Source organism: Cylas formicarius, unplaced genomic scaffold, assembly GCF_029955315.1.
Source record: "Cylas formicarius isolate icCylForm1 unplaced genomic scaffold, icCylForm1.1 PGA_scaffold_8__14_contigs__length_24414737, whole genome shotgun sequence".
Classification (NCBI taxonomy): domain Eukaryota; kingdom Metazoa; phylum Arthropoda; class Insecta; order Coleoptera; family Brentidae; genus Cylas; species Cylas formicarius.
In genome coordinates, this window is record NW_026844361.1 from 9,708,561 (window position 1) to 9,733,565 (window position 25,005).

Consider the following 25,005-nt stretch of genomic DNA (forward strand, 5'->3'; position numbering starts at 1 on the left):
AATAAAAAATAAATAAGTCGATTTTTTTTCTTTAATATTCGCAAAAAAAACGTTACGCGATAGAAATAAATGCATAGAATTTTGGAAATGAAATGAAAATTATATAAAATCCGTTTTCAAAATAAAAACAACATTGCACAGCAACCAAAGTATATTTTGCCACGTGGAACACTAACTGAGAAGTGGTTTTAAATCTACTATAGGAATTCCTAACTTTCTTTTCTAGCAAATGAGTGACTAATTGTCATTCGATCGCCATGAAATGATGACCTTGTTTTTCAATGATAATGGACATTTTACTAACATCATTACTATTGCTGCCAATATACCGTTACTAGCACAAATTACGTCTTTTAAGACCCCATTAGGAGTATCAGTAAGTTTATTATTTAAAGTCTGTTCAGAAAGAAACTAACTGAAGCGAATTAAGGAAAGACTCGGGCAAGCTGTAAGAATGAAATATTTCCGAACAGGTCCGTACTTTGCTTAGAATTTAATTATTTGGGGTTTTGTTTTTATGTTTAAATCGAAAATAAAATTACAAATTATTTTTATTACCGGTTAAATTACTTAAAATTATTCACATAATATATCCGTATTACTATCGCTATCATCGCCTGCTCTAATAATTATTTGTTCTATATTATTAGCAATATATGTTTAACAGAATTTACCCAACTTTGTGGAGGGATGTTAAAAACTTCGATTTCTATAAGTTGAGGACATTGGAGTTAACACAGGGAAAAACAATTGTTATGACGAATGGCAGATTTCAGTTGGTGGCAAACATGTTCAATGGGATTAAATATACAGTGGTAAGGTGAAAGCCTTAAAACTGTATGCCCTAGATTTTTTGCATAGTTATCACAGACGTATTCCTTTTGTAGGTCCAAGCTTTGTAGAACCTCAATTAATTGCTTTTTGGTATAATCTTCGCGAAAATAAATGTCGTCAATATACATGTAGTTTTGGATTGTTGCTTTTGCGTCACATGAAGAAAGGGTTTTAGTCGACTGTCTACTGTGATAACTTGCATTGTCCATTACAAGGACGCTATTAGGAGGAATGTTTGGGACTAGTTTGTTTTTAAACCAACTTTCAAATAAATCAGCGGTGGTGTCTTCATGGTAATCCAGAGAAGAATCTTTAATATTTTTTGCAGACAGAGAAAATCCATTTGGAATCCAACCATTTTTAGAGCCAGCATGCAAAATAGTTATTCTTTTACCTCTTTTTGATGGCGCGTTTGTTTTACACTTATCAGATGAGTCAACCCAACCCTTATCCGGGGTATCATATGTGTCGAACCAGAATAATTGGCATTTGTTGTTCTCTGTAAATCCTATTTTTTTCTAAATATTCCAGTCGCATCGCTTCTTTTTTTCCTCGCTGAAATGGGATTATCCACAATTTTCCATACAGTTGATGTTGGAATTTTCGTCAATATGGTCGTTTCTTCTAAAGATGCTTGCTTGCTGGCACCACGTTCAGTGAGAGTCAAATAACTGTTTATAACTTCCTTAGTCTCAATAGTGTTTTCTACATTTGGACGGGAGCATCTCCTGAGACTCGCACATATTTTGCATAATTCGCACACGATTCAACACACGCTGTGTTACACATGAAATAAGAATGACTACTAATAAACTTAAACTAAGTAGTATACCAAACCAAAGAATATTAAACACAGGTAGGTATAAAACTATTTTCTATTACGGACCACAATTTTACCTGAGTTTAAATTCTGAAACTTTAGGTAATAATCTTGTTGTATTGTATGCTAATGACCACCCTTGGATAATCCTATTCAAAAGCAATTGGTCACTTTCTTATATCTATGAACAAACCTTACCTCAAATATTGCGACATTTAGATGAGCTTATAGGTTAACTCAACAGAATCCCCAGTTTTTATTACTATGTACTATTTTGAAACAGACTTAAACATTAATTGAAGCAAAAGCGGTGGTATCGTCGCCAAGAAAATTACGATAATTAAATTTTTATAATCGATGACGCACGAAATTGTTAATAATTGAAACACCACAAAAAAATATATTTTAAGTATAGGTTAATGAAAATTAAATTTCAACGGCACCCGTTCATTAATCGCCATTTTTTTTTTGCCGACAGTCCAAACTCCATATGAAATTTTCTCCGCGTTGCTTTGATTACTAATTCCCATTAGTTTATCAAATTCAAAAGGCCTTCGAACGATGCAACTTTCTAATGCAAGTCGTATCGCAAGTTGCGCGGCGTTGCAAAATCGCGCGTGCGCATTTTTTTTTACTTTCCGATATCGAGAAAAATGTTGCCCCTAATATGCCGATTGGCCGAGAAGCACATGTCTTGCCGAATTTCGCAACACGAACCGGATCTAATGCGATAGGGTAACCGGGGGATTGTGTTGAATGCAATTTACGGCAGAGGCGACTCGTAGCATCTCCAGTACCGTTAGAGATCTTGTTTTTCTTCGTTACACCGTTTTTGATGCTTTTTCTATATAATGTGTTGTTGGTTGCTTGTCAAAAAGGAAAACAAAACAAAAAACAAAATTTTGTCGAATTGTCCATTATAATAAATATTTACAAACAATCGCTTTTTAGAAGTGTGTTTGCGACAAGAGCCTACGGAATGATACTCAACAAGGTTCCACAATAGCCTCGACGCCTGGAAGCCGAAGGAGTATTTACAGTGAAAACTTCCGTAATGAATGTAGTATAGTCTCACCTTCCTAGAATTCCTTTCTTAGAAAATCATCCAGGCTGAAGCGGCAGACAGTTCAAGTAAAAAAACTAAGAAAGCCAAAATTTGAAAATTTGGATTGGGCAACGCTGCAGTGGTTCCAACAGCACTCGCTGGACCTATTGTAAAACTAAAAATAGAAAAGTTTGCTGAACGCATTATCGATTTCAAGGCTTCGGAAGGATGGTTGGGGACACAAATTATGGACAGTTAAGTGGCGAAGCCCACGATATCGACAGGAACGTAGATCAGGATTTGCCTCCAACAGCAGACTTGACAGTCGAAGCCACATTACAACAAGCAAGAAAGGATGAGGAAGAGCACCAAGACCAAGAGAAAGAAGAAGATGAAGAAGTAGATTTGGGACCACCACCAACCATTCAACAAGAAGAACTGTCGAAAATACAAGCCAAAGTACGAGCTGCGTATTAGCATACTAAAAAAAAAAGACTGATTATTTCAAACATTCAATGTAGTTCTTAAATATTTATATAAAATGTTCCAAAGTACAAAACACATATGTCTATTCTTACTTTTCAAGTGCATCACTCTTTATAATGAAAATTCTTTAAAACAAAAAAAAAATAAGTCCCTTCAGTTCCGCTATACAGAGATTCGACTGATATATGAGAAATATAAAAACAACTCATGCACTGAAGAGAAAATGTTTCTCTGATTCATATGTTAGAATAGCTATAATCTACGTAACCAAATAAGAATTTTTCTTTAACGTGAAAAATCTTGCTGTATTCACAACTGGAAGAACCCTATTCTCAATATAAATGTAAATGTTTTGGTTCATTGTTCTTCCGGATTTGCGTTATGTTTTTGTTGAATTTTAGCTGCAAGTAGCCTTACAGGCCGAAAGTTGTTTTTAAAAACTAAACTTGTTAGCTTAACAATTAAATCATGACGTGTTTCATTCCCTTCCAACAAACGTACCTACCTATTAAAAAAAGTCGCAAACAATAGTTACGTAGGCACTATCCAAACTTGGTACACAGATTTCAGACCACCATGTGATGTGATGTGATTTCTAAATAATTTTACAAATTTCACGAAGATTTCACGGACTTATCAAAATGTTCGCGAATTTAGAGAAGATTTCATGAATACTTCATTGATTTGCTAATAATTATATAGATTTTACGCAGATTCTATATAGATTTCAAAACCAAATTTACGTGATCTACACTTGAACATTTCTTCCCAGCTTTAGTTCCAACATATAATTTTTAAGTAAAATTTGGTAAAAAGCTTTGGTTTAATGCGCCACCATATTTAATTATAAATTAGCACACAACACACCAATAACTTACCTACAATATTTCCATACATATCGCTCATTTCTATAATAACAAAAAAAACTCATAAATCAATTCAAATTCTTTTATTTACTATTTACTAAAATGCATAAACGGATCCAAGAAAATGACTTAAAAAGTAAGTAAAAATATTAGGCCCAAACTTTTGATTCTAACAGTGTTCGATGAAATACCAAAATCAGAAAAAAAAACATCTAACAAGGAAGATTAAATTCGAAATTCACAACAAAGCAATATTATTTGCAATTTGGAAACTTTTTTATTTTAATTTTAAAATGCACTCTTTCAAACGATCGCGGACGCCGCTGGGTTTAAAGGTTAGCTTGGTGCGGATATTAATATTATGAAAGCAAGCTAATTGTCGGTTACTACGTGCTAGAATGCATTTATTCGATACGTTCTGAAACCCAAATTTGATAGTGCAATACCGACCAATTAAAATCGCGTAAACAGAAAAATTGATTTTGATTTGGTTTACTGACAACCTCAAAATCCAACGACTCGAGAACGGTCCAAACGCCACCAACCAAAGCGTTAAGCTTGCTATTTGCGTAGTGATTTTTTTTTCGTATAGCGCTGCCGCAATTCGCCATTTTGATACGGGCAATAAACTTTTATTTTTATGTCATTTTTGATAGTCATTTTCAAAAACTACATATGCATATTTTATAATAAAATTATTTTTAGCTTATATAGCTTAGCTTATACAAAGTTTTAGCAAAAATAATAAACAAAGTTATTTAGGAAAGTTTTTAAACGTTTGCCTTTTTCTGCAAAATTGACATTTTTAGAGAAGAATACTAAGAAAAGAGGTTATTATTTAAAATGTCCAAAAATGTTATTGCAAATGGTTGTTTCAATTTTCTACAAAAGCACCAATTTTCAAAAAAAATGGGACAAACTTCACTATTTTGGTTAGTCAAGAAATATAAATAGATGACTAGACTACTAAAATAAGAAAATCGGAAGATAGTCCATATGAAACTGATGGTGGTCACTTTCATAATTTTCCTTGGTGTTAATATTGTAGAACTGAGTCGATTGCGACCAAAGAATCCAAAAAATACATGTAAAAAAATATGTTTTGGCTAGTTTTTTTATTATTTATTTAGTGATTTTCATTTTTTCGCTAGAAAATGAAAATACTATTCGTTCGGATACCTCTTGGGACGGCACTGGACTTCACAATTTTAATGGCACTGCCAAATATCAACAAAATGTAACAAAAATATTTGAAATATAAGGCGGTTTTTTTTAATATACAATCACTTTTATTTGCCATTTTAGATTAGTGTCTTACAATTAGGTATGAAAGATGATGTCATTCAAATGACCCCAGCGACTCATGTGGCACGAAGTAATTCGTTGATTGAAATTTACTATCACTTTTTGACACAATTTAGGTTCTATGCAGGCTATTTCGTGTCTAATCTCCTGTTTCAGCTCTGGAATGTGAATAGTGATTTTTAGATACCCAAAAAAAAAAAATTAGGGGAGTAAGATCACATGATCGCGGCGGCCAATTGATATCGCCATTACGTGAGATAATCCGACCAGGAAACTTGCCGCGCAGCAATTGCATCGTTTCTCTGGATGGGTGACAAGTGGCTCCGTCCTGTTGGAACCACAAATCTTCAATATTCAGATATCATGTTTCGATAGCGAACACCATTAACCGTAACAGCGTTCTCCGACCCTCGAAAAAAAAGGGCCAATTATTCCTCCGCATCAAACAGTCACTTTTTGAGGATGCATTGGTTTTTGAACAATCTCTCTTGGATTTTCTAATCCCCAAATACGAGCATTGTGTTTATTTACAAGGGCACCAACGTGAAAATGTGACTCATCGCTAAAGATGATTTTCGTTGAAAAATGAACCCCTTGTTCTCGTATCCATTCTGCAAACACGCGGCGCTGTTGATGATCTCGAGGTTTCAACTCCTGAGTTATTTGGACTTTATATGGGTGTAGATGCAAGTCTTTTGTTAAAATTCGTGGTTGAATACGTAAGGCCCACTTGCTGCGAGCGATGACGAATCGATGTGTTTGGATCTTCGATTACACTTTCGCGAACAATGGCAATATTTTGATCTAACCGACCTGCACGAGCACGTTGCGCGACTTTGAGGTTAGTTACAGATCCAGTTTACTCAAATTTTTGAATCACATTCCAAATTGTCCTCTCAGAAGGTCCATTTTGCGCGCCGAAAAATTCACGTAGAGCCCGAAATGCATTTTTTCTTGATCGACCATTTTCATAATAGGCTTGCACAATTTTTACACGTTGTTCAGTCGTATATTGCACCATGACTAATTTTGTTTATGTTTTGAGGTTAGAAATCTCATATGACAATAAACAAATACAGTGGCGTTTCAAAAATATTTCAGATTGTAATGTGGAAACTCTTATTGAATCACCCGTTGAGGTGGTTGGATTTCTTTTTCAGAGATTAAGCAAATTAGTAAAAAATCAAAAAACCGGCAACATCCAATTGAAAGAAACATTGCACTACGTAGATGCCGCTGCATTTCCTACCATACCTGTCGAATCGGCGGAGCGTGAAAATCGAATGATAATTTTCTTTGCACTTACAACATGTAATTGCGTATAGAGAATTGATAGCCCAGAACAAATGAAATTATCCGCTTATGCCCTGTAAGTATATTATGTCGCAACGCGAACTCATCAACCGTTTCCCGTGATAAAACGTTAAATGAAAGCACCTAATGCGATCGACATTGTAAAAAGGGGTTTTTGCACTTGAAAAAGCTTTTAAACAGACAACAATTATATAGAGAAAACTTATCATTTGTTGCATTGCACTAATGCACGATAACAATATTTTTAAATTTACACTTTTTCACAACTTTTCTAAAAAAAATTTGCAAATTGTTTAAGATATTTTTGTTAAAAAGTAATTTCGTGAAGCAATTGTGAAATCACACCTTTTTAGAGATTTTTTTTAAGGGCATTTCATAAAAAATGTAAATTTTGACAAATGACAGGCAGGCACGTCATTTTTTTGATTATCTATTATTTATTACAATGTTGAAAGTGGTTTTAATAAATGATGCATAAAGTCAAAACATTTTTGGATTAGAGTCAATTACATAAGACGGTTGTAAACCAATAATACAGACTGAAAATAATACGATGTCATATTTAACAATAATTTTAGCGTTGCGACGTACTAAAGCAGTCGTTTATGCTGAGGCAATACTGGAACTTTTTCCATCTCCCTTCATTGCCTTAAAATGTTGGAGTAACTTTGTCGCACTAGGTTGCGATAATTTTTTTTATTTATCTTATTGTATATTACGCCGTAATGTTTTTGCTGCTTAGAGTTTAGTGTAGGATCGGGACCTAAATAATTATATGGCATTTCTTAAAGTTTCGAAAATGAAATTTGAATTATTTTTCTCCAATATTCGTTTCAATTCATAGTATATAAAAATATATAGACGAAAGCCAATCACAAAAATACGTTAATCTATCTCTATTTTATTATGGTTGAGTGAGCCTTCAATATAAAATAAATTGTTATAGTTACACTTTATATTCAAATGATGAACTTTAAAAATTGTTTCCTTAAAAATCTGTTTTAGTCACGTTTTCATAGAAGTGCACTACACAATTGTTCAAAATTATGACTAATAAGGAAGAAAATTACAACGAATATTTTTAATCGGTAAGATAAGCAAAATCAAAAATGTTGCTGTCACTTTTCCATTCATAAAATCCAAAAATTCAACATCCACACATATTTTCATTTTGTAGTCAGGAGCATGGAAAATTTTTATTTATTTGATAATGCGCGCCTCATTACTTATAGTTCACAAAATATAAAAAATTGATTATACATTAAAATATTAATTCCCAATTTATGTTAATCCGGCAAGAACATCATTAAAAATTATATTTCTTGCAAATTGCTAGGTGTTTTCGTTATTTTACTCCGAAATTGGATTTTATGTACAGGTAGAATTATCAGATAAAAAATATTGTTTCTTAACGATGACGACACATTTTTTCAAATGCGCACTTTAAGAGATTTTATACACATAATAAAAAAATCACTAAAAACCCTTTCATATCACGGAACGAAACGGATGAAAAAAAATGTTAAAGCTAATTGCATATCCAAACAACAACCAAAAGGAGACTGGAAGCACTTAGCATTGAAAATACTTACATTTAATTTGAAATAAATACCCACAATTATCGGAAACACACCTTACAGGAAAATACTTGAATTTAATTGAAATAAAATTGGATAAAATCAAGGAACTTTTTCAATAAAAAAATATGCATTGCTACTGATTATAATAATTTTGAGACCGAAATGTTAACAAATGATGACCTGTGAACGGTGCTATTGCTGTTAGATTTAATAGTCCAAAAAATAAGTAAAAATATGCGCCATTCAAAATGACATTTTTAAAATAATAAACCGAACGGGAATAGGAACTTAACTTATTTCTCGATTAAGTGGACATTTCCAAAAAGCCGATGTGACGCGATCCCTGTAAGGTCATTAGAAAACATTAAACGATATTTAATAGACATAATTAACACGTTCCCCTGTGTCATTGCCAGTGAACCCCATATAAGCTAATCTACAATCGATTTTTTGAGACAAATTTTGTTTAGAAGAAGACTGATAGTAGAGAAGATTATTTTCTTCGCTATACACGTTGATACTAACTGCAGATTAGTGTAAGAAGAGATTGTTTTATATTATTTCCCAATTCTTCCACCTGTTCGGAGACTTTGATTGTAAATTTGGTGCGGTTTGTGAAATTTGATTGAATTAAACTAAATTTTGTTCGTTTATAAAAAAAAATCAGTATTTTCGTATTATTTCCTTGTTGATAATAGTTCTTGCTCAATCTCTTAGAGGAAAATGGTGGAAGGTGACCAAAGATTTTAATGATTAATAACTAGGAAAAAGGTTAGACCATCAACGCTACTATGACGTGATTGATTTCGATTGCTATTATCGCCGTTAAATGGCGCTTTGTGACGTCACTAAAAATAATATAAATTCTAGCCGAACAAAAGGATAACGCGCTAGGTATCTCTTGCCTAACCTATAATATCAGCAAAAAAAAATGTCAAATCATTTCAATAATTATTATTTCGGGAAGAAAAATAATTAAACAACGAGAAAATGAGCAAGACGAAGGCCAGAATCCCCATTACTGTTCCTATTGTAAAATTTGCCTCACTTCTCTATCACGCCAGTGGCATTCCAGCTCCGATCGAATTCACTGGTCACACAAATGAGGCAGTTTAGGTTCGAAACGAGAAACGAGCCCTTGTAAGATTTTTCGCGTCGCTCGTATCGCGCGAAATGCTCAACGGTGATAATTAAATCGTTCCACTTCCATTGCTAAGCAGCAATCTTTCAATACAAATCGATTCGGCCCCCAACGATACCCGATAAAGCTCCGTGTTACCTTACGAAAATTATCAAGACGCGTATGGTGGGGCGTCTCGTTAGTCCAACGCTCGGTTTATGTGATTTTAAATAAACTACGAAAGGCGCGATGTGGATTTTTAAAACTTACACGGCCTTTGTCAAACAATGACCACTACCGACAAATTCCATTAACACGCAAAGCGATTGCTGAACTATAATACAGTTGTGACCAGTGTGTGGAGTGTTTTGTTTTGGATAAATTGCCTCACAATTAGGTAATTTAATTTTGATTTTTGAAAATTTTTTTGTAAGCCAAGTGTTTCCAAACAAAACGGGAAAGTAAATTTTCAAATCAGATAATCATAAGAAACAAATAATTTTCTAAACATGAGTAGAGTCTACTGCCAAAAAAGACATGATCTAAAAAAAAATTCATAGCACATAATTATATGGCGTAAAATTTAACTTAATTGATAATTTATTGAAATATTGGCCAATTTATCTGTAATATTCAATTTCAAAATGTTTTCCAGTGATTATATATATGATACCCATGATTGCGTTTTATGTTTTCATGTATTATAAATCTCAAACATTAAAGTTTCCTTGGAGCTTAAAACTAAACTAAACTAAACTAAACTTGCAATAGTTCGTTCACTGGCGTTGTTATAAACATCTCACTGTCAAGGTTAAAGATTTATTAATGTGCAGGTGCGACATTTACGATTATTGCTAACCGCTAAAATTTTACATTTTCTTTCAAAGAAATCGAACAACTATTTTCTAACTGGGTATAATTCGGTAGCGGTAATTTTTTTTTAAGTGGCAACATTTTAATTACAAACGTAAAGAGTATTTTTAAACCGGGCAATTACCCGAATGGCGATTTGACCAACTTTCGTAGACATAGTGACTTCTAATTTAAGTACAATGATTGCGTAGGATTTATGACACTTAAATAAATTTATTTTGAAAAATAGGGAATAAATAATAAAAACTTATATTACTATTTTAGAGTAACTTAAATGCTTTCGAAGCTCATTTGACCTAACAATATTCTTACGTTCAGCAATTATTAAAACTTACCCAATATGTTTCTGCGTCACTAAGTTCTTACCAATAAAAACACTATGTTACAAAAATCATATAAAAACTTTAAGTGTGCAAGGATCAGGTATAAATTATCCAGAGGGATAGTTTTTAATTGGGAGCCTTTCCTTGGGTTTCATGGTTCGAAAAAAAAAAAATAGAATTCAGAATTTTTGGTTATTCGTTCATGAGTCAGTGCATTGGTCAGACGCCAATGATAATTTGATACCTGGTAAACCTACTATTCATTATAGCATATTTCATCAGATTTACCTAATACCACATCTCTGTAATTGTTTTGAAATCTTTTTGAAAGATGTAATATTACCTTCAACACACGAATGGGCATAATTTGACAGCCAACCACATTGTTCTGAATTAACCAAATCTAACTAAATATTTCGTTTTTTCGAATACAAAACCTTTCTGTATAGTTATTTTCCACAATTCTCTTGTTATTCCATTATTTCCATAGAGAATAAGTGCAATGTCAAATTTCAGTCCATATCTGTATTTTGACGTAATTTGATATATGTATGTTGTTGCGTTTAGTGGTAAAAGTGGTTAATTGACCCTGGAACTGGCCTCCCACATCGCCCCATTTGATGCTCTTAAATTTTAGCCTTGTGGGTCCTAAATAGAACAATATTTGTGGTGGATAAATTAAAACAATTTTTCCAAATTTTGGGAGACAAAAAAAAAAGTTTATTTTAACCGAAAAATTTCACTTACTGCATTTTGCACTGAAGTTGCAAAATTGTTGAATAATTTGCGTATATTGCCGCAAATCGTATTTTATCGTTACCGCAGATTGTAGCAACACTTTTTCTATCTTACTCACGCAGTTTGAAAATATTTCTCCTTAACAGTGATGAAAAGACAAAGCTTCTAATAAATCTGAATGAAGAATGGTAAGTACAAACAAACAAATGCAACGCCATGCACAAAGTGCACCCGCCTACTTGGCTAGAAAGTTCAATGCAATCGTAAAATCTGTGAATTCGTAACGAGCCAAGACCGCATAGCTTATCGTCTTATATAATACTACAAGACTACGGCTACGAGTATCAACGAAGTTCTCGGTTGATGGGTCAAGTTTAGATATATGCAGAACAATCAATAAATTTAAGCGGTGCCCTTTCACCACAAATTCCGGCAAGGCGGAAATAATTCTAGAAGAAATTGTATTGGGTTCTAATACAGGGCGTTCCACTATACCGATATTCCATACGAAAACGATAACCGGCAAATGTTTGAGAAGAAACTGGGATCTAAATTTGGCTAAAATATTTTTAAGCTGCAACAAAATATTTGAACGTGCTTTCATAAATTTTTCCTTAACAACTTGTTCTAGTAATTATAGAAATTACTATTTTTTTTCATTTGACACAAAACATTAAGTATATCAAGAACTATTGGACGTTATACAGCGAGTATATACGGTGTAAAAAATCACTTTTTTTAAACACGGAGTCTGTAAATTTAGCAAAGCAGTATTTTTCAAGCTGATTATTCAGAAAAACAACGTCAAACTTTCGTAGAACATACTCTAGATAGATCCTACACTTCCTATTCCCTGCACACAATATCTAAACATGGCAACATTTAAAACAAATACCTAAATTACTTGTCTTTTGGCAGCAGAACAATTTTCCGTATTTTCATTTTTGCCATACATGATCACTTTAAAAAAGATTAATATGGTTATAATTTGTGCAAAAAAATGCGTTCTTGTGATACATTCGCCATATAATTAACATGAAAAATACTATAATTTGCTAATATACAACGTCCTTTTGAAATTAATATTAATAATAATAAGTATTCGAGTCACATCTACATTTTTTCTTTGCTTCTATACCTCTCGTTTGCACATCTACATTCAATTACGTTCGTCATTTATCAAAGTTTTTATAAATTATGGTCTATCATATAAATATTAATATTATTTACTTTATGTTAAGAGGAATTTGCTAATGTATAAATATGAACTATGTTAATAAAATAAACATCACTGACGCCTAATTTGAATATTAAAAAACACACTTCCGTCTGCGGCAGACAAAAGATCACATAATCAGTTTGCGAACATTTTAAGCCAATTCATGGTCAAGCCAATTAAAATCGACCAAAATATATCGAAAAGCTGATAGTCTTGAACGCACGGGTTAATACGTTAACAAATTAACAAAGAACCTCCAAAACCAACGAATAATTTAAAAGCCAGGCGTTTCCTCCTTCGGCCATTTCCGGCTCATACTCACTGAAAAACCTGTATAACGAAATTACTCCCTGTCCTTCCTCACTAACGAAACAATATATTTCAGAATTAGCAGTGCAAAAAATAAACTTTTTGAAATGCAGAACATTTCAAATTTGGAAATAGATTTTGCCACAAAATCTTGCTATCATTGTTGATTTAGAAAAACAAGAAGAGAAAGAGCAATAGACTTGAGAGGAGTTACACCATTTGTTTCGATAACACGCATTTCCAGAATTACTCTCAACCTGATTGCATGAAATCAACAACTTTAACAGTTTTAATATGTAATGTTGCATGCTAACGAAAACTATTCATCAAATCTGCTTATCGACTTTCACGACTTTTAACTCAATCGTTATTATTTTGTAGATTTAGGAAATGTAGAGCCATTAAACGATTTAAGGGAAAAAAAACCAGTTAACAAAAAGTACCTTTCTTCTTCGAATGAAGCTAAAATGGATGGTAAGGATGACTAAATATTACGTTTCACCACTAAGCAGAAAGCTATTTGAATCAATCAATGGCCCCTGTGACTTTAGTGCTTCTGATTTTGCTTTTTAATATTATATATAAATTAAAGTTCCTATTTCTGTAATAAAACAAAAAATTCTATAGGTCTCCTCTTAAAAAACGAACTATAAGCCACTTCTGAGAAAACGACATATTTAATCCCCATCAATTTGGTTTTCGTAGCTACCCTACACGTACTACTCAAAAGTTTGATTTTTTTATTTAACCAAAGTCTTCGGCTCTGATAGATGATAATTTGATGGTTCAGAGGTCTGGACCCTAGTAACATTTGATTCCAGTGGGTTACTTACAATAAACAACAATCTAAGTACAGCCTGTTCCAATGTGGAGTGCCTCAGGGTTCGGTCTTCATTTTAAACGTGAATACAAAGTATCAGTATTTTGGAATTGGAATGTTATCTTTATTTTCCCTCTTAAGTCATCGCAAATATATTAATGGAAGTTTCTGGGAAGGAAGCCATCAAAATCTTCCATCTAAAACCAAAATTATGGAAACGCTACGTTGAAGATACGTTTATCCTGTGACTTTGTGGTCAAAAATCAATAGAATATTTATCAGACATTTAAATTCTTAGATATTCTAATTCTGGTCCAAAAATCGTTAGTTGCGTTCCATCACAAAATTACACACACAACCTTCCAGAAAATGAGTCTTGCCACTGTGGTCATTCCATACATTCAAAACATTCCTGACCACATATCAAGACATAGAATATTAAAACGAGGTTTATCACTTGTGCAAAAATTTCTCAACATCTTCGATCCGACCAAATTAAGTTTGAGCAGGTTCGATTTATCAACAGGAGGAATCCAGAAGATTTGTAAGTATTGTAAGGATTCCATAGTAATTTAAAGCGGAAGGTTAGTACATAGATTTTGCTAACTATATTACTATGGTAATTTTCCTTCCCATTTACCATCCTATTATGTTGAATGTACTCCAACTCCAACATTCATCGAAAATCTTTGCATCACAGAATGAGGGACTGTTGAAGCAAAAATAATTGTGGCTTCCATTCTTATAATGCCGGCTGCAAAGCTGGCCTAGTCCTATATTCTATCCTATATATATCCCAAAAAATTCAAAAGTCAAGGGATGGGCATAATTATTCTTTAACATGTCTCCTGATTACACGCGGAACCTTAATTTAACAGTATTGATGAATATTGAAATAATGATTTTTGTAATATGCCCGCATTTGACTTCCTGTCTGTAATGAACTATCAAACAATTTATTTGCCTGCAGAAACTGTATAATACAAGTTTTTCATATTTTTCAGTATTTCGTATTTCCCTGGTTATCCATAGTTGATGCTCATGCTGATATATGATATAGATTTTTTCAAATGTCTTTATTCAATATTCGTTATGGCCGTTATTTAAGAAATTGTTCTAGTCCGCTCAAAACAAAAAATAAGAACAGGCAAGAAACAATGGATTTTTTTCTGTTTCTAGTACAAAATGGCGCGACCTGACAACGTTCTCAGAGCTTGCGCGATATTGACCATCGCTGTGAGAGCAACGCAACCGCAATCCATCATAGACGGTCTCATCAGCGTCATCCAGGAAGGGGAGCAACAAATCAACCTTGAACCCCCCGACATGCCACCCGAAAAATTACTGCCCCAATACGACTTTATCGTCGTAGGGGCGGGAACCGCGGGATGCGTAATCGCAAATAGGCTGTCAGAAAATCCAAATTGGAACGTTCTACTAATAGAAGCAGGTAGTTACTTAGGCCCTTTTTCAACAACTTACCTATTACGGGCCGCAGGTGACCTTGCCGAACATTACGGTTGCTTACCTGCAAAAATAATAATAATAATAATAATAATAATAATAATAATAATAATAATAATAATAATAATGATAATATTAATAATAACCACATATCATTATTTAAAGTATATGTACACAGTGTGCCAAATAAAACGATCTACTATACGAACTGGAAACCCATAGGAGATTCGAAAAAAAAAGTTTGGTACAAAATTCCTTGGACTCTCCTGAAGATTAAAAATATTACCATTTTGTTGATACATTGTTGATACAGGGTGTCCCAAACGTGTCCCCCGACACCAATCTTCGTTACTTGAAATGGAACACCCTGTATATTTTGAATTTTGCATAGTTCATGTGTGTTTTTTTTTCGTACTTTGATCGCCCCATATAAAATTATGCTGTGACGCTACTGATTCAGGTATTGCAACGAAAATTTAACCACAGACTAAGGAGATGATGCGCTACTGAATCAGTTTGACAGTTGACAGCTTATACAGGGTATCCTAAATAGGTGGTGCCGTTTTGGTTAGTTTTGGCGAATTCAATTAACAAAATCTCAAGATTTTCAAATGACACACCCTATATTTTTATGTAGACATCAATTCTAGGACAAAAAATATACATTTAAATTTTACTTACCTTTTGAGATATTCGAGGTTTAAGATAACAACCGTATAAATTCTTGTTGAATTTAAAGCTGCACATATTAGGTCACTTGTTCGTATTTTTTAAATAAAAAAGACATGATACTACTTCTATTACAGATAATTATATCTGTAATAGAAGTAGTATCATGTCTTTCTTATTTAAAAAATATATATACTAATAAAACCTATTGCTAACAATATAGATTTAATGAAATTTCCGAATTCATAACTAAGGAAACATTTACACATTTAAACATTAATTATCAGGCTTGAATGAAAATACCTAATAACAAAAGTAAATAATTAAAATTTGACTAAATAAATCTATTAAAAAAAAAGTTAACTTAAAAGGGTTCGTTCATTCGGCCCATAAAGTTTAGATACAAATGTTCCTGTTAAAATGCTCGTTTCATCTGGCATCAAAACATCAAAATGTAGTTAGCTATGACATCATAATCTTTTTTTTTAACGCATTAAGGTATACACAAATTTTTCTTTTGTTGACATTTCTGTTTGTTTTTGTTGTTTTTCATATTTCCATTTAAAAGTTCATAGTGGTCAAGTTTTTTGCTAGTGTATATTTTATTTCCATTTTAAATAAGTTATAGTTTTTTGGTTAACATATAAACTTTAATTATTTATTTTTGTTATTAGGTATTCTCAATCAATCTCGATAATTAGCTATTAAATGTTTCTATAAATATGAATTCTGAAGTTTTATTAAACCTGTTAAACTGTGTAGTATAGATTATATATAGGTATAGTAGTATATCTGGAGGATTATATCTTTAAAAGAAGTAGTATCATGTTACCTAAATACCTACCTAAATACCTAATATAGCCAACAAGTGACGTAATGTGGGCAGCTTTAAATTCAACAAGAATTCATACGCGTGTTATCTTATCTCAAAAATATAGTGTGTTCCATTTGAAAATCTTGAGATTTTGTTGATTGAATTCGCCAAAACGGCACCACCTATTTCGGACAGCTGAGGCGCATATGTCAAACTAACGGAGTAATGCATCATCTCCTTAGTCTGTGGTTAAATTTTCTTTGAAATACCTGAATCAGTAGCGTCACAACGCAATTTTATATGGGGCAATCAAAATATGAAAAAAAAAACACATAACCTCAATATCCGCCTAAACTGTGCAAAATTTGAATTTTTTGAGAGAAATACATTTATTTTAACCAATGATTCCAAAAATGACGAAATATACAGGGAGTTTCATTTAAAATAACAAAGTTGATGTGGCGGGGACAATTTGGGACACCCTGCATCAACAAAATTATAATATATAAAAATTATAATTATATATTATATAATCTTCTAGAGAGTCCAAGAAACTTTTGTAAAAAACTTTTTTCGTATCTCCTATGGGTTTCCGTTTTATTTGGCACACGGTATACATATATTAAATAGTATCAAACTAAAAATTTTCTTTCTTTACTATTTTAACAGTTTCAATTTTCTGTATCTATTCCGTTAGATTATTGAATATTTTTCGCACTGGTAAGAAGGAACCTTTTCAGTCCCCGTGAATCGATGGTGAGAAAAACTAACATTCTGCGTGCGTGTTGCCTGTGAAGTAAAAAAAGATCTCTTTTAAAAAGTACATGAGACACTCCTGTATGAACCCTGCAGTCACTGTTAAGATATTAAGTTCTTTAAACTTTCCTCTGCAAGACTGTCTACTTTTTGGGCCAAGAAGCGTTCTGATTACACGCTTTTGTACTATAAAAACTTTTTCAATGTCTCTGCAACTCTCATACAGCAGTATGTAGTTTTTTAAAACCCGAAACGTGTAACATACCAAAAAGATAACCGTTAATAACAACAAGCTTCGTCGTTAATTTTAATTTAATCTTCGTTCGTCTTCAAATGGCTTTGGCCGTGATGATGATCACGTCTTGCTAAGAATGTAAAAATTAATGGTCAACAAATCTAGCGCACATTCATTTATTCATTAATTCAGAGATGAACAACTAAGTAAAAAGAAAAACGTAAAAACGAATAAATAGATGTTAAAAAAGGGCAAAAAAACTAACAAAAATATAACGAATTCTAAATTACGTACATGTAGACAACGTTAAGAAACTTTGGTTAATAGAAGGAATGAAGCAGGAAATTTATGGACACACAAACCGTCCCTTTAGAATATAGATTATTAAAATTTGTTTCCAATAATGTAAGTTTGTCCAGTAGTATAAAAAAGTCTCCATACATCCCAATGTGGTGTCCTGCTGGAAAGACTCTATATTTCAATCAGAGCTAATATTTTCTATAATTTTAAGACCAAGACCAAAACCAATGTGTAGTTTCTAAATGTAAAAAGAACCTAAAGAATAATTTTACGCTTTCTCACTTTTCTTTTGTTTCTTTTTACTTTACTATAAACATTTAGTTGTCCGAGGTTATAAGATGCAATTTATTGTTTTGTTTTATTTTATGTAGTGGTCTGTATAGCTCTGTTAAAAACAAAGCAGTAACACACTCCAATACCAATACCAATATCGTCACAATCTTCTTCATTCTTTCCCAATTCCTCCTTTAAAGTCAATAATTTAAAAAAAAACTTATATATACAGCACGTTTGAAAAATACAGATTTTCCGCATTTCTGTGTGATGATATGACCTTCCACAGACAACGGTTAGGTTCAGATATTTTCGACTTTTCTCAGTGACAGTTTTTTTAGGGTTGTGAGTCAACGAGGTACCAATCTCTAAAATCCAAGCCTCTTGTTACACTTTTCTCCCCTGGGCGATTGTAGTCTACAAATAAAAGCCGCCTAGGACTGAACATGGAGGAAGTCTTTTATTAGATTGCGCTTTATTGCCGGTTGGGAGTTGACAATTTTAGCTACCTCATTATGTCTGCGAAGGTATTTCGTTTCTGCAGTAGCCTCAGATCCTCTCGTTATGAATTCGATCTTTCCAACTGGATGTTTACATTTTTTTTGTGTAATTTTCAGTTGTTAACCTTCAATTTACGTAGGTAAATTCAGACGTTCAGTAGCTGAGTTTCAGTGACTGAGGCGACAGTTCATCAAAATTAGTCCTTGGTCATTTTAGTAAGCCAAAAGAATAAGCCAACATGAGTGCTGCTTCACGAATTCATCGCACTAATCAACTTCTTTCCACAAAGCTTCGCATTTATAAGTTTGGTCAGTCGAAGATCACATTTTTAGTTAAATTAAACGCATCAAATTAACACGTTTCTCTACAGGAAGACCAGAGAACTTCTTGATGGACTTTCCGATCTTGGCCAACTATCTTCAGTTTACCGAAAGCAACTGGAGATACAAAACCCAACCGAGCGGAAAATCCTGCCTTGGTTTGGACGGTGGCCAATGTAACTGGCCCAGAGGGAAAGTAGTCGGTAACTTTTAAGATACGAAACCCCCTGAACGCAATCTTCAATTTGTTTATCTCTAGGAGGTTCGAGTGTATTAAACTACATGATCTATACGAGAGGTAACCGCAGAGATTATGACCACTGGGCCGCTCTGGGCAATCGCGGATGGTCGTTTGACGAGGTTCTTCCGTACTTCATAAAAGTCGAGAACTTCTCAGTGCCTGTTCCGCACGATCAAGAATACCACGGCTACGAGGGCTATTTGGACATCAGTTACTCCCCTTACAGGACTAAAATCGCAGATGCCATCGTCAACTCTAGTCTCCTCTACGGCTTCCCGTACGTAGACTACAACGGACCCACGCAGGTGGGCGTCTCCTACTTGCAGCTCAGTCAAAGAAACGGGATCAGGGAAAGTTCCAGCAGGGCGTATTTGCATCCCATAAGTACCAGAAAAAATCTCCACTTAACCAAATACACCATGGTGAAAAAAATTGTAATCGATCCTATATCGAAGCAAGTCCAAGGGGTTGAGATGGTCAAAGGGGGAAGAACTTATTTTGTTAGAGCGAACAAGGAAGTCATTTCGAGCGCTGGTGCGATAAACTCGCCCCAATTGCTCATGTTATCGGGTATAGGGCCTAGAAAACATCTCAAGCAAGTAGGTCAGTGGTCCGTACTAGTGCAGGACGAAGGAATAGTGTGGAGAAACATCTTGTAGGTATACCGGTGCTGAGTAATCTAAAAGTCGGCCATAATCTAATGGATCACATCACGATGGGGGGGTTTACTTTCATAATTGACGAACCTTTGTCTCTACGCACGGAAAGGCTCCTCAGTACAGATAACTTGAAGGAATACTTCAACAACCACAAAGGACCTTTAAGCGTTCCTGGAGGATGCGAGGTGGGTACAAGCACGAAACACAAACGGGTCGTTTACTTGAATTTTTTTTTTTATTTTTTTTACTAGTAATTTTAGATATGACATTTGCTCTCTGTTTAATGTCATGATTGTCACATGTCATCGTAAAATACTGGGTGATATTCTAAGGAAATCGACCAAGGGAACTATTACAAATATTTTTTTAGTTCTTATTTTGACTGCTACAGCTCATAATTGCAGTGGTCGTCTAGCAAAGCGAAATTAAAAAAAAAATAGGTAAAAGCTCGTACTGTTAAAATGGAACTTCTTTTTGATTTTAAAATACGAAGAGGAGCGAATGTTTATCTCTAGAAAAGGATTATTTCTATATTACTGTATTAGTTTATTTAGTTTCTTTTTGACATATTGGGCACGAGAATTATACAATTCCGAGAATGTAACTGCATTTGACAACACTAATCAAAAGTTGCTCTAATAATATTGTGGAAATTTTAAAATTAAAATTTCATGAATTTTTCGAAAAAGCGAACCAATAAAATGTACGAAAGACCATTTAACAAAGTACGGTTTAATTGTTGGCCTAAAGTGACCCTTATTATAGGATACTGAAAGGACGCGTAAATAATTGAATCATTGTAGGCGCTGGTTTTCACCGATTTCGACAATCCAAACGACCCGGACGGATACCCTGACATGGAGTTGCTGTTCCAAGGAGGATCGATAGTTTCGGATACGGTTTTAAGGAAGGATTTCGGCATCACCGACGAAATTTACGACGCCGTATTTAAACCGATCGAGCAGAAAGACTCCTTTATGGTGTTTCCCATGTTGTTAAGGCCCAAAAGCAAAGGCCGGATCATGCTCAAGGACGCCAACTACAAAAACAAACCGTTCATATTCCCCAATTATTTCGCTGATCCTAAAGATATGGAGACCATTCTCAAGGGAGTTAGGCTGGTTTTGGATTTGGTCAAGCAACCGCCACTACAAGCGCTAGGTAAGATACCCGGCGCATCCACCCGCATAAATAAAAATAAGTCGTCTTTGTGTTAGTAATTTAATGAACGAATGAATGATTAGTGAAAATACGTTTTTAATCCCGAAGTACTTTCTCACTCTTTTTTGAAGATAATAAAGAAAAAAAGAGAAACTTTGATTTAAAGGTATGTCCGTATACACTGCTTTGTGATACTCTTTATAGCGATATTTTATACAAAATTGTAAAGTGAGATATTAATATTAAAATGCGTTAATAATTTGAATTTTTCTGTATATAACCTAAACGTGTTTTTAAATTAACAAAAATCAACTCACCTTGGAATAATTTTCTTCAGATTCGAGCATATAGAACGTAAAATAGTAATATTTGACGAAAGCACAAACTTCTATGTTTACTGCCGCGATATAAAGCACAATTTTAAACTAACGAAAACTTTTTTTTTATTTTAAATGAAAATTAAACCCTTCATAAATTAATATATCGGTATAGAATAAATATCTAAGTATCTAAGTACAAAGTAACTTCACCTGATTGGAAATTTAACAAATTTACTTTTAACCCGTTAGAGTTTGAAATAATAACTTTTTAACTCTAAAAATAAAAAGTTGTATATCCTAAAGTTAAAATATAGTTTTTTTTTGTTGAAATTATCAAACAGAAGCCCCCGATGTGACAAGAACGCGAAGCATCTAAGCACAGCTTTATTAGTCTGATCTCACCTCCAATAATCCGTACTTCAGTAAGTTTTGTGTGACCTGCTAATTTCCTTCCTGCATTATCATAATTCAAATTTGTCAGCTTTTCTGAGTCATTCTTGAAACCTCCAAAAATCCAATAAATAAAGTTTTAACTCTGTCTGCGTATAAATTATAAATGAAACCTGATTTAGCGATAGAATTGTTATGTTACTCAAAAATGACACCAGGGATGTATTTTCTACGTGCTTCCCTGTACGAAAATGTTGTCAGGATGGATGGATGACCAGCGAAAACAATTTATTGCACAGAAAGTTTTTAACTATTTTATTTTAACCCTTAAAATTATTACAAGTATAGAGCAGGTTTCGCTTAATCTATTCGAATCTGAGAGTTGAGTTAGACTGGCTTTTTCTATCTGGAAATCTGAGAAAAAAGATGCTCTTGCGTTCAAATATTTACTTGACCGTGAGAGTAAAAAGTCTTTCCATGTTCGATTAGAAGTGATGCTATTAAAAGTGTTTGTGTTTAGGATATTAAATTATATTTATGTTTACTCCACTTAAGATTTGTTAGATAAACAAAAATGTATCAAACGAGGGATATACTTACGAGCTAATTAAGTTTTATATAAATTGTAACAAAGTTAAATCATCCAAAATTTGGTAATTATAGTACTGTGCTATCCTCAGAGTCCTTCCATGTAGCGTGTCCATATTGATTCTATTTCTTCTACTCAAATCTGGTTAAATTTTGTACGCATCATGGTACAGTAACAAAGAACAGTTTCGTCGAAACTCACCAAAATTTTCAATCATGATTCTTATTGATTAATTCTGTTTATAAGGGTATTGACATTAATTATAACTTAATATGTCAACGATATTAAAGAGTATGTTTAGCGTAGCCTCGAGTTACTTGCAGACGACCTCGTGGCGCAATGGTAGATAAAATAACGACCAATTTTAGGCAGTAGGTTGCACGACATTCCCATACCTCAATGCTCAAACATACCATTCGGAAGCGACGCCTATTTTGAGTGCATGACGAGACATTTTACCTTCACCATTTACCACCAAAGCGGAACTTGTAAAATGGGACCGCCGTCGGATAAAAGGGCGGTCGTTGATGACCGACTGAGGGTATACGGAGTGAAAGGTTTAAGGGTAAGGTCAATTGAAGCATGTCATGTGACGATCAATTTTCCCCAATAAATTTTAGGTTATCGACGCTTCCATAATGCCCGAAATACCAGCAGCCCACACGAATTCGCCGACATTTATGATAGCAGAGAAGGGGTCGGATATGATCAAACAAGACTGGGGTTATTCGATTTAACCTGTGGTGCCAAAATCTGTGATATCGGTTGGGGAGTGATAAGAGATTGATGTTTGTGTATATTTCTGATTAAATTAAATTAAGTTGTATATAAGAGAATAAATATATTTCTATCCATTTACATTATTTATTTTACTTAGAATCTGTCGCAACAACTCAAAAACACAAAAAAAAACTAAGCAACTAAAACAAAATGAACTAGCATTATTCATTTTTATGTTCAAATTTTCCAAATGTTTTGCAAGCCAGGACAATATTTAAGCGTTATAGTAATTAGAAAAAACATTATAGTGTTGGAGTGTAAAATTTGTATAAGAACTATTGGTAGAATCTCAAGTAAAATAAAACAAACACTTGAACACGCAAAATGAAATTACAATTGTCTGCTTGCTTCTAGAAACCAGTTGTTTATTTAAGAAAGGCATATTTATTTCTTGTTTTTCAAAATGTTTGGTTTTGTTGATTATGCGTTCTTCTTATCCTATGAATAAAAATTATCTATATTTTTTTCTGGAATGGAACTACAATTTGTTCAAAGTTTCCAATCTTTAGAGATACAAATGACAACTATACTATATCGGTACATTGCAGTGCAAGCTTACTTTATTTTTGTGTTCATTAAGAAAAGCTATGATAAAACGTCCGAAATTTTGTTTGTGGCCACTTGGGGAATACAAAGAAGCCTCTAAAGTGCGGCTAAAAGTTACAGGTCTTTGCTCACACAATTAATTAATTTATGTTACTTCTAGTAGGTAAAATAATTTTGAAGTTTAAAACCTAAGTACTTTTTTAGTTGAACAAACTTATAAACAGATAATTAAAAAAAAAAACAAACAATTAAGACCCTCTTTAAACAAATTATTACAATAAACCCCACGCTCTCCCCTATGAATTGACCAAATATTTAAGATTATAGGATAGAATTTATAAAATTTAATTACTTCTCATTAAAATAAAACATTGCTGTAAACCAAAAATATCGACGACATTGTCGGACATTTGGAATTCGAAACCTCTCCGATAAAATCACTTTTAAACGAACACCAATTAATGAACCCGAATTTTTCGAAAATAATCAACTTTCACCCGAATATATATAAAACGATGAGGCCTCAAGAACTTCGGAAAACAGTAGTAAACCGTACGACCGACCATGAAGTACCTGGTAAGTAATGTTAAAAATATTTACTTAAACAAATCAATTACTTCTGTACTCAAACATTACAGATAATAATCGCGACCATCGCAACACTAACTTTAGCCAGACCCCAGGTCAATGAGCGCGTTCATTTCCCAAATAAAAGACCGACAGGCGGTACCGTTCCCAAAACCGTTCATGTAGAAAACGCCATCGTAAACCCCATAGATCAGGAAACTACCATCGACGAAGTCAGAGTACCGGCGCCCAAAAACTACGTGCCCCACGAATTCGAGAGGAAACAAAACGAAGCCGCTAGGTACCACCTACGTTCCAGCCACTCCACTATCCAATAGCACCAAATTATGCTTTTAGATACGAATTTTCTTCCAACATCGATGACCACATCAGCGACCTCACTCACCAAAGATCCGAAACTAGAGAAGGTTTGGCCGTTAGAGGTATGTACTCTTATAGTGATGGGTACTATCAGAGAACGGTTCACTATGAAGCTGACCAAAATGGATACAGGATAACCGGGTACGACGATGATTTAAATAAGCAATAGGCGTTCTACATCTCTTGGTTTTCGTTGTAGAATGGAAGCGGTACCATTGGATGGTCCCCAAATCGATTTGACCGGTACAGCATCTGTGGAAACTGCGGCTCACGGCAGGCACGTAGCTTACAGGGTTCAGAGCGTACCAGTGGAAGGGCCGGTAGCGAAAGTGAGGGAAATCGGCGAGATATAGTATAAAATTACATTCATTTTTTTTGTATATATTA

The 25,005-nt window shown here is 33.7% G+C and overlaps 3 protein-coding genes across 3 annotated transcripts in view; 2 read left to right on the forward strand and 1 right to left on the reverse strand.

Moving 5' to 3' along the window:
- Nucleotides 1-25,005, reverse strand: part of LOC132705902 (flotillin-2) — a 289,458-nt gene that overhangs the window by 196,402 nt on the left and 68,051 nt on the right. The window lies entirely within an intron of this gene.
- LOC132706225 (glucose dehydrogenase [FAD, quinone]-like) lies at nt 9,402-23,193 on the forward strand. The gene is made up of 8 exons (XM_060677433.1): nt 9,402-9,767; nt 14,832-15,102; nt 19,035-19,187; nt 19,244-19,828; nt 19,885-20,069; nt 20,688-21,045; nt 22,713-22,909; nt 22,965-23,193. The coding sequence occupies exons 2-8, from the start codon at nt 14,838-14,840 to the stop codon at nt 23,079-23,081; spliced, it is 1,860 nt and encodes a 619-aa protein (XP_060533416.1). The 5' UTR covers nt 9,402-9,767; nt 14,832-14,837; the 3' UTR covers nt 23,082-23,193.
- On the forward strand, nt 24,235-24,971 carry LOC132706398 (uncharacterized). Its single transcript, XM_060677728.1, has 4 exons — nt 24,235-24,246; nt 24,309-24,538; nt 24,595-24,759; nt 24,818-24,971. The coding sequence occupies exons 1-4, from the start codon at nt 24,235-24,237 to the stop codon at nt 24,969-24,971; spliced, it is 561 nt and encodes a 186-aa protein (XP_060533711.1).

Coding starts and splice junctions, on each gene's coding strand:
- LOC132706225 (XM_060677433.1), top strand. CDS start 14,838: ATGGCGCGACCTGACAACGTTCTCAGAGCTTGCGCGATATTGACCATC. Junction 20,070..20,687: donor GCGTTCCTGGAGGATGCGAG/GTGGGTACAAGC, acceptor GAATCATTGTAG/GCGCTGGTTTTCACCGATTT. Junction 21,046..22,712: donor ACCGCCACTACAAGCGCTAG/GTAAGATACCCG, acceptor GACCAATTTTAG/GCAGTAGGTTGCACGACATT.
- LOC132706398 (XM_060677728.1), top strand. Junction 24,539..24,594: donor AAACAAAACGAAGCCGCTAG/GTACCACCTACG, acceptor TTATGCTTTTAG/ATACGAATTTTCTTCCAACA. Junction 24,760..24,817: donor AATGGATACAGGATAACCGG/GTACGACGATGA, acceptor TTTTCGTTGTAG/AATGGAAGCGGTACCATTGG.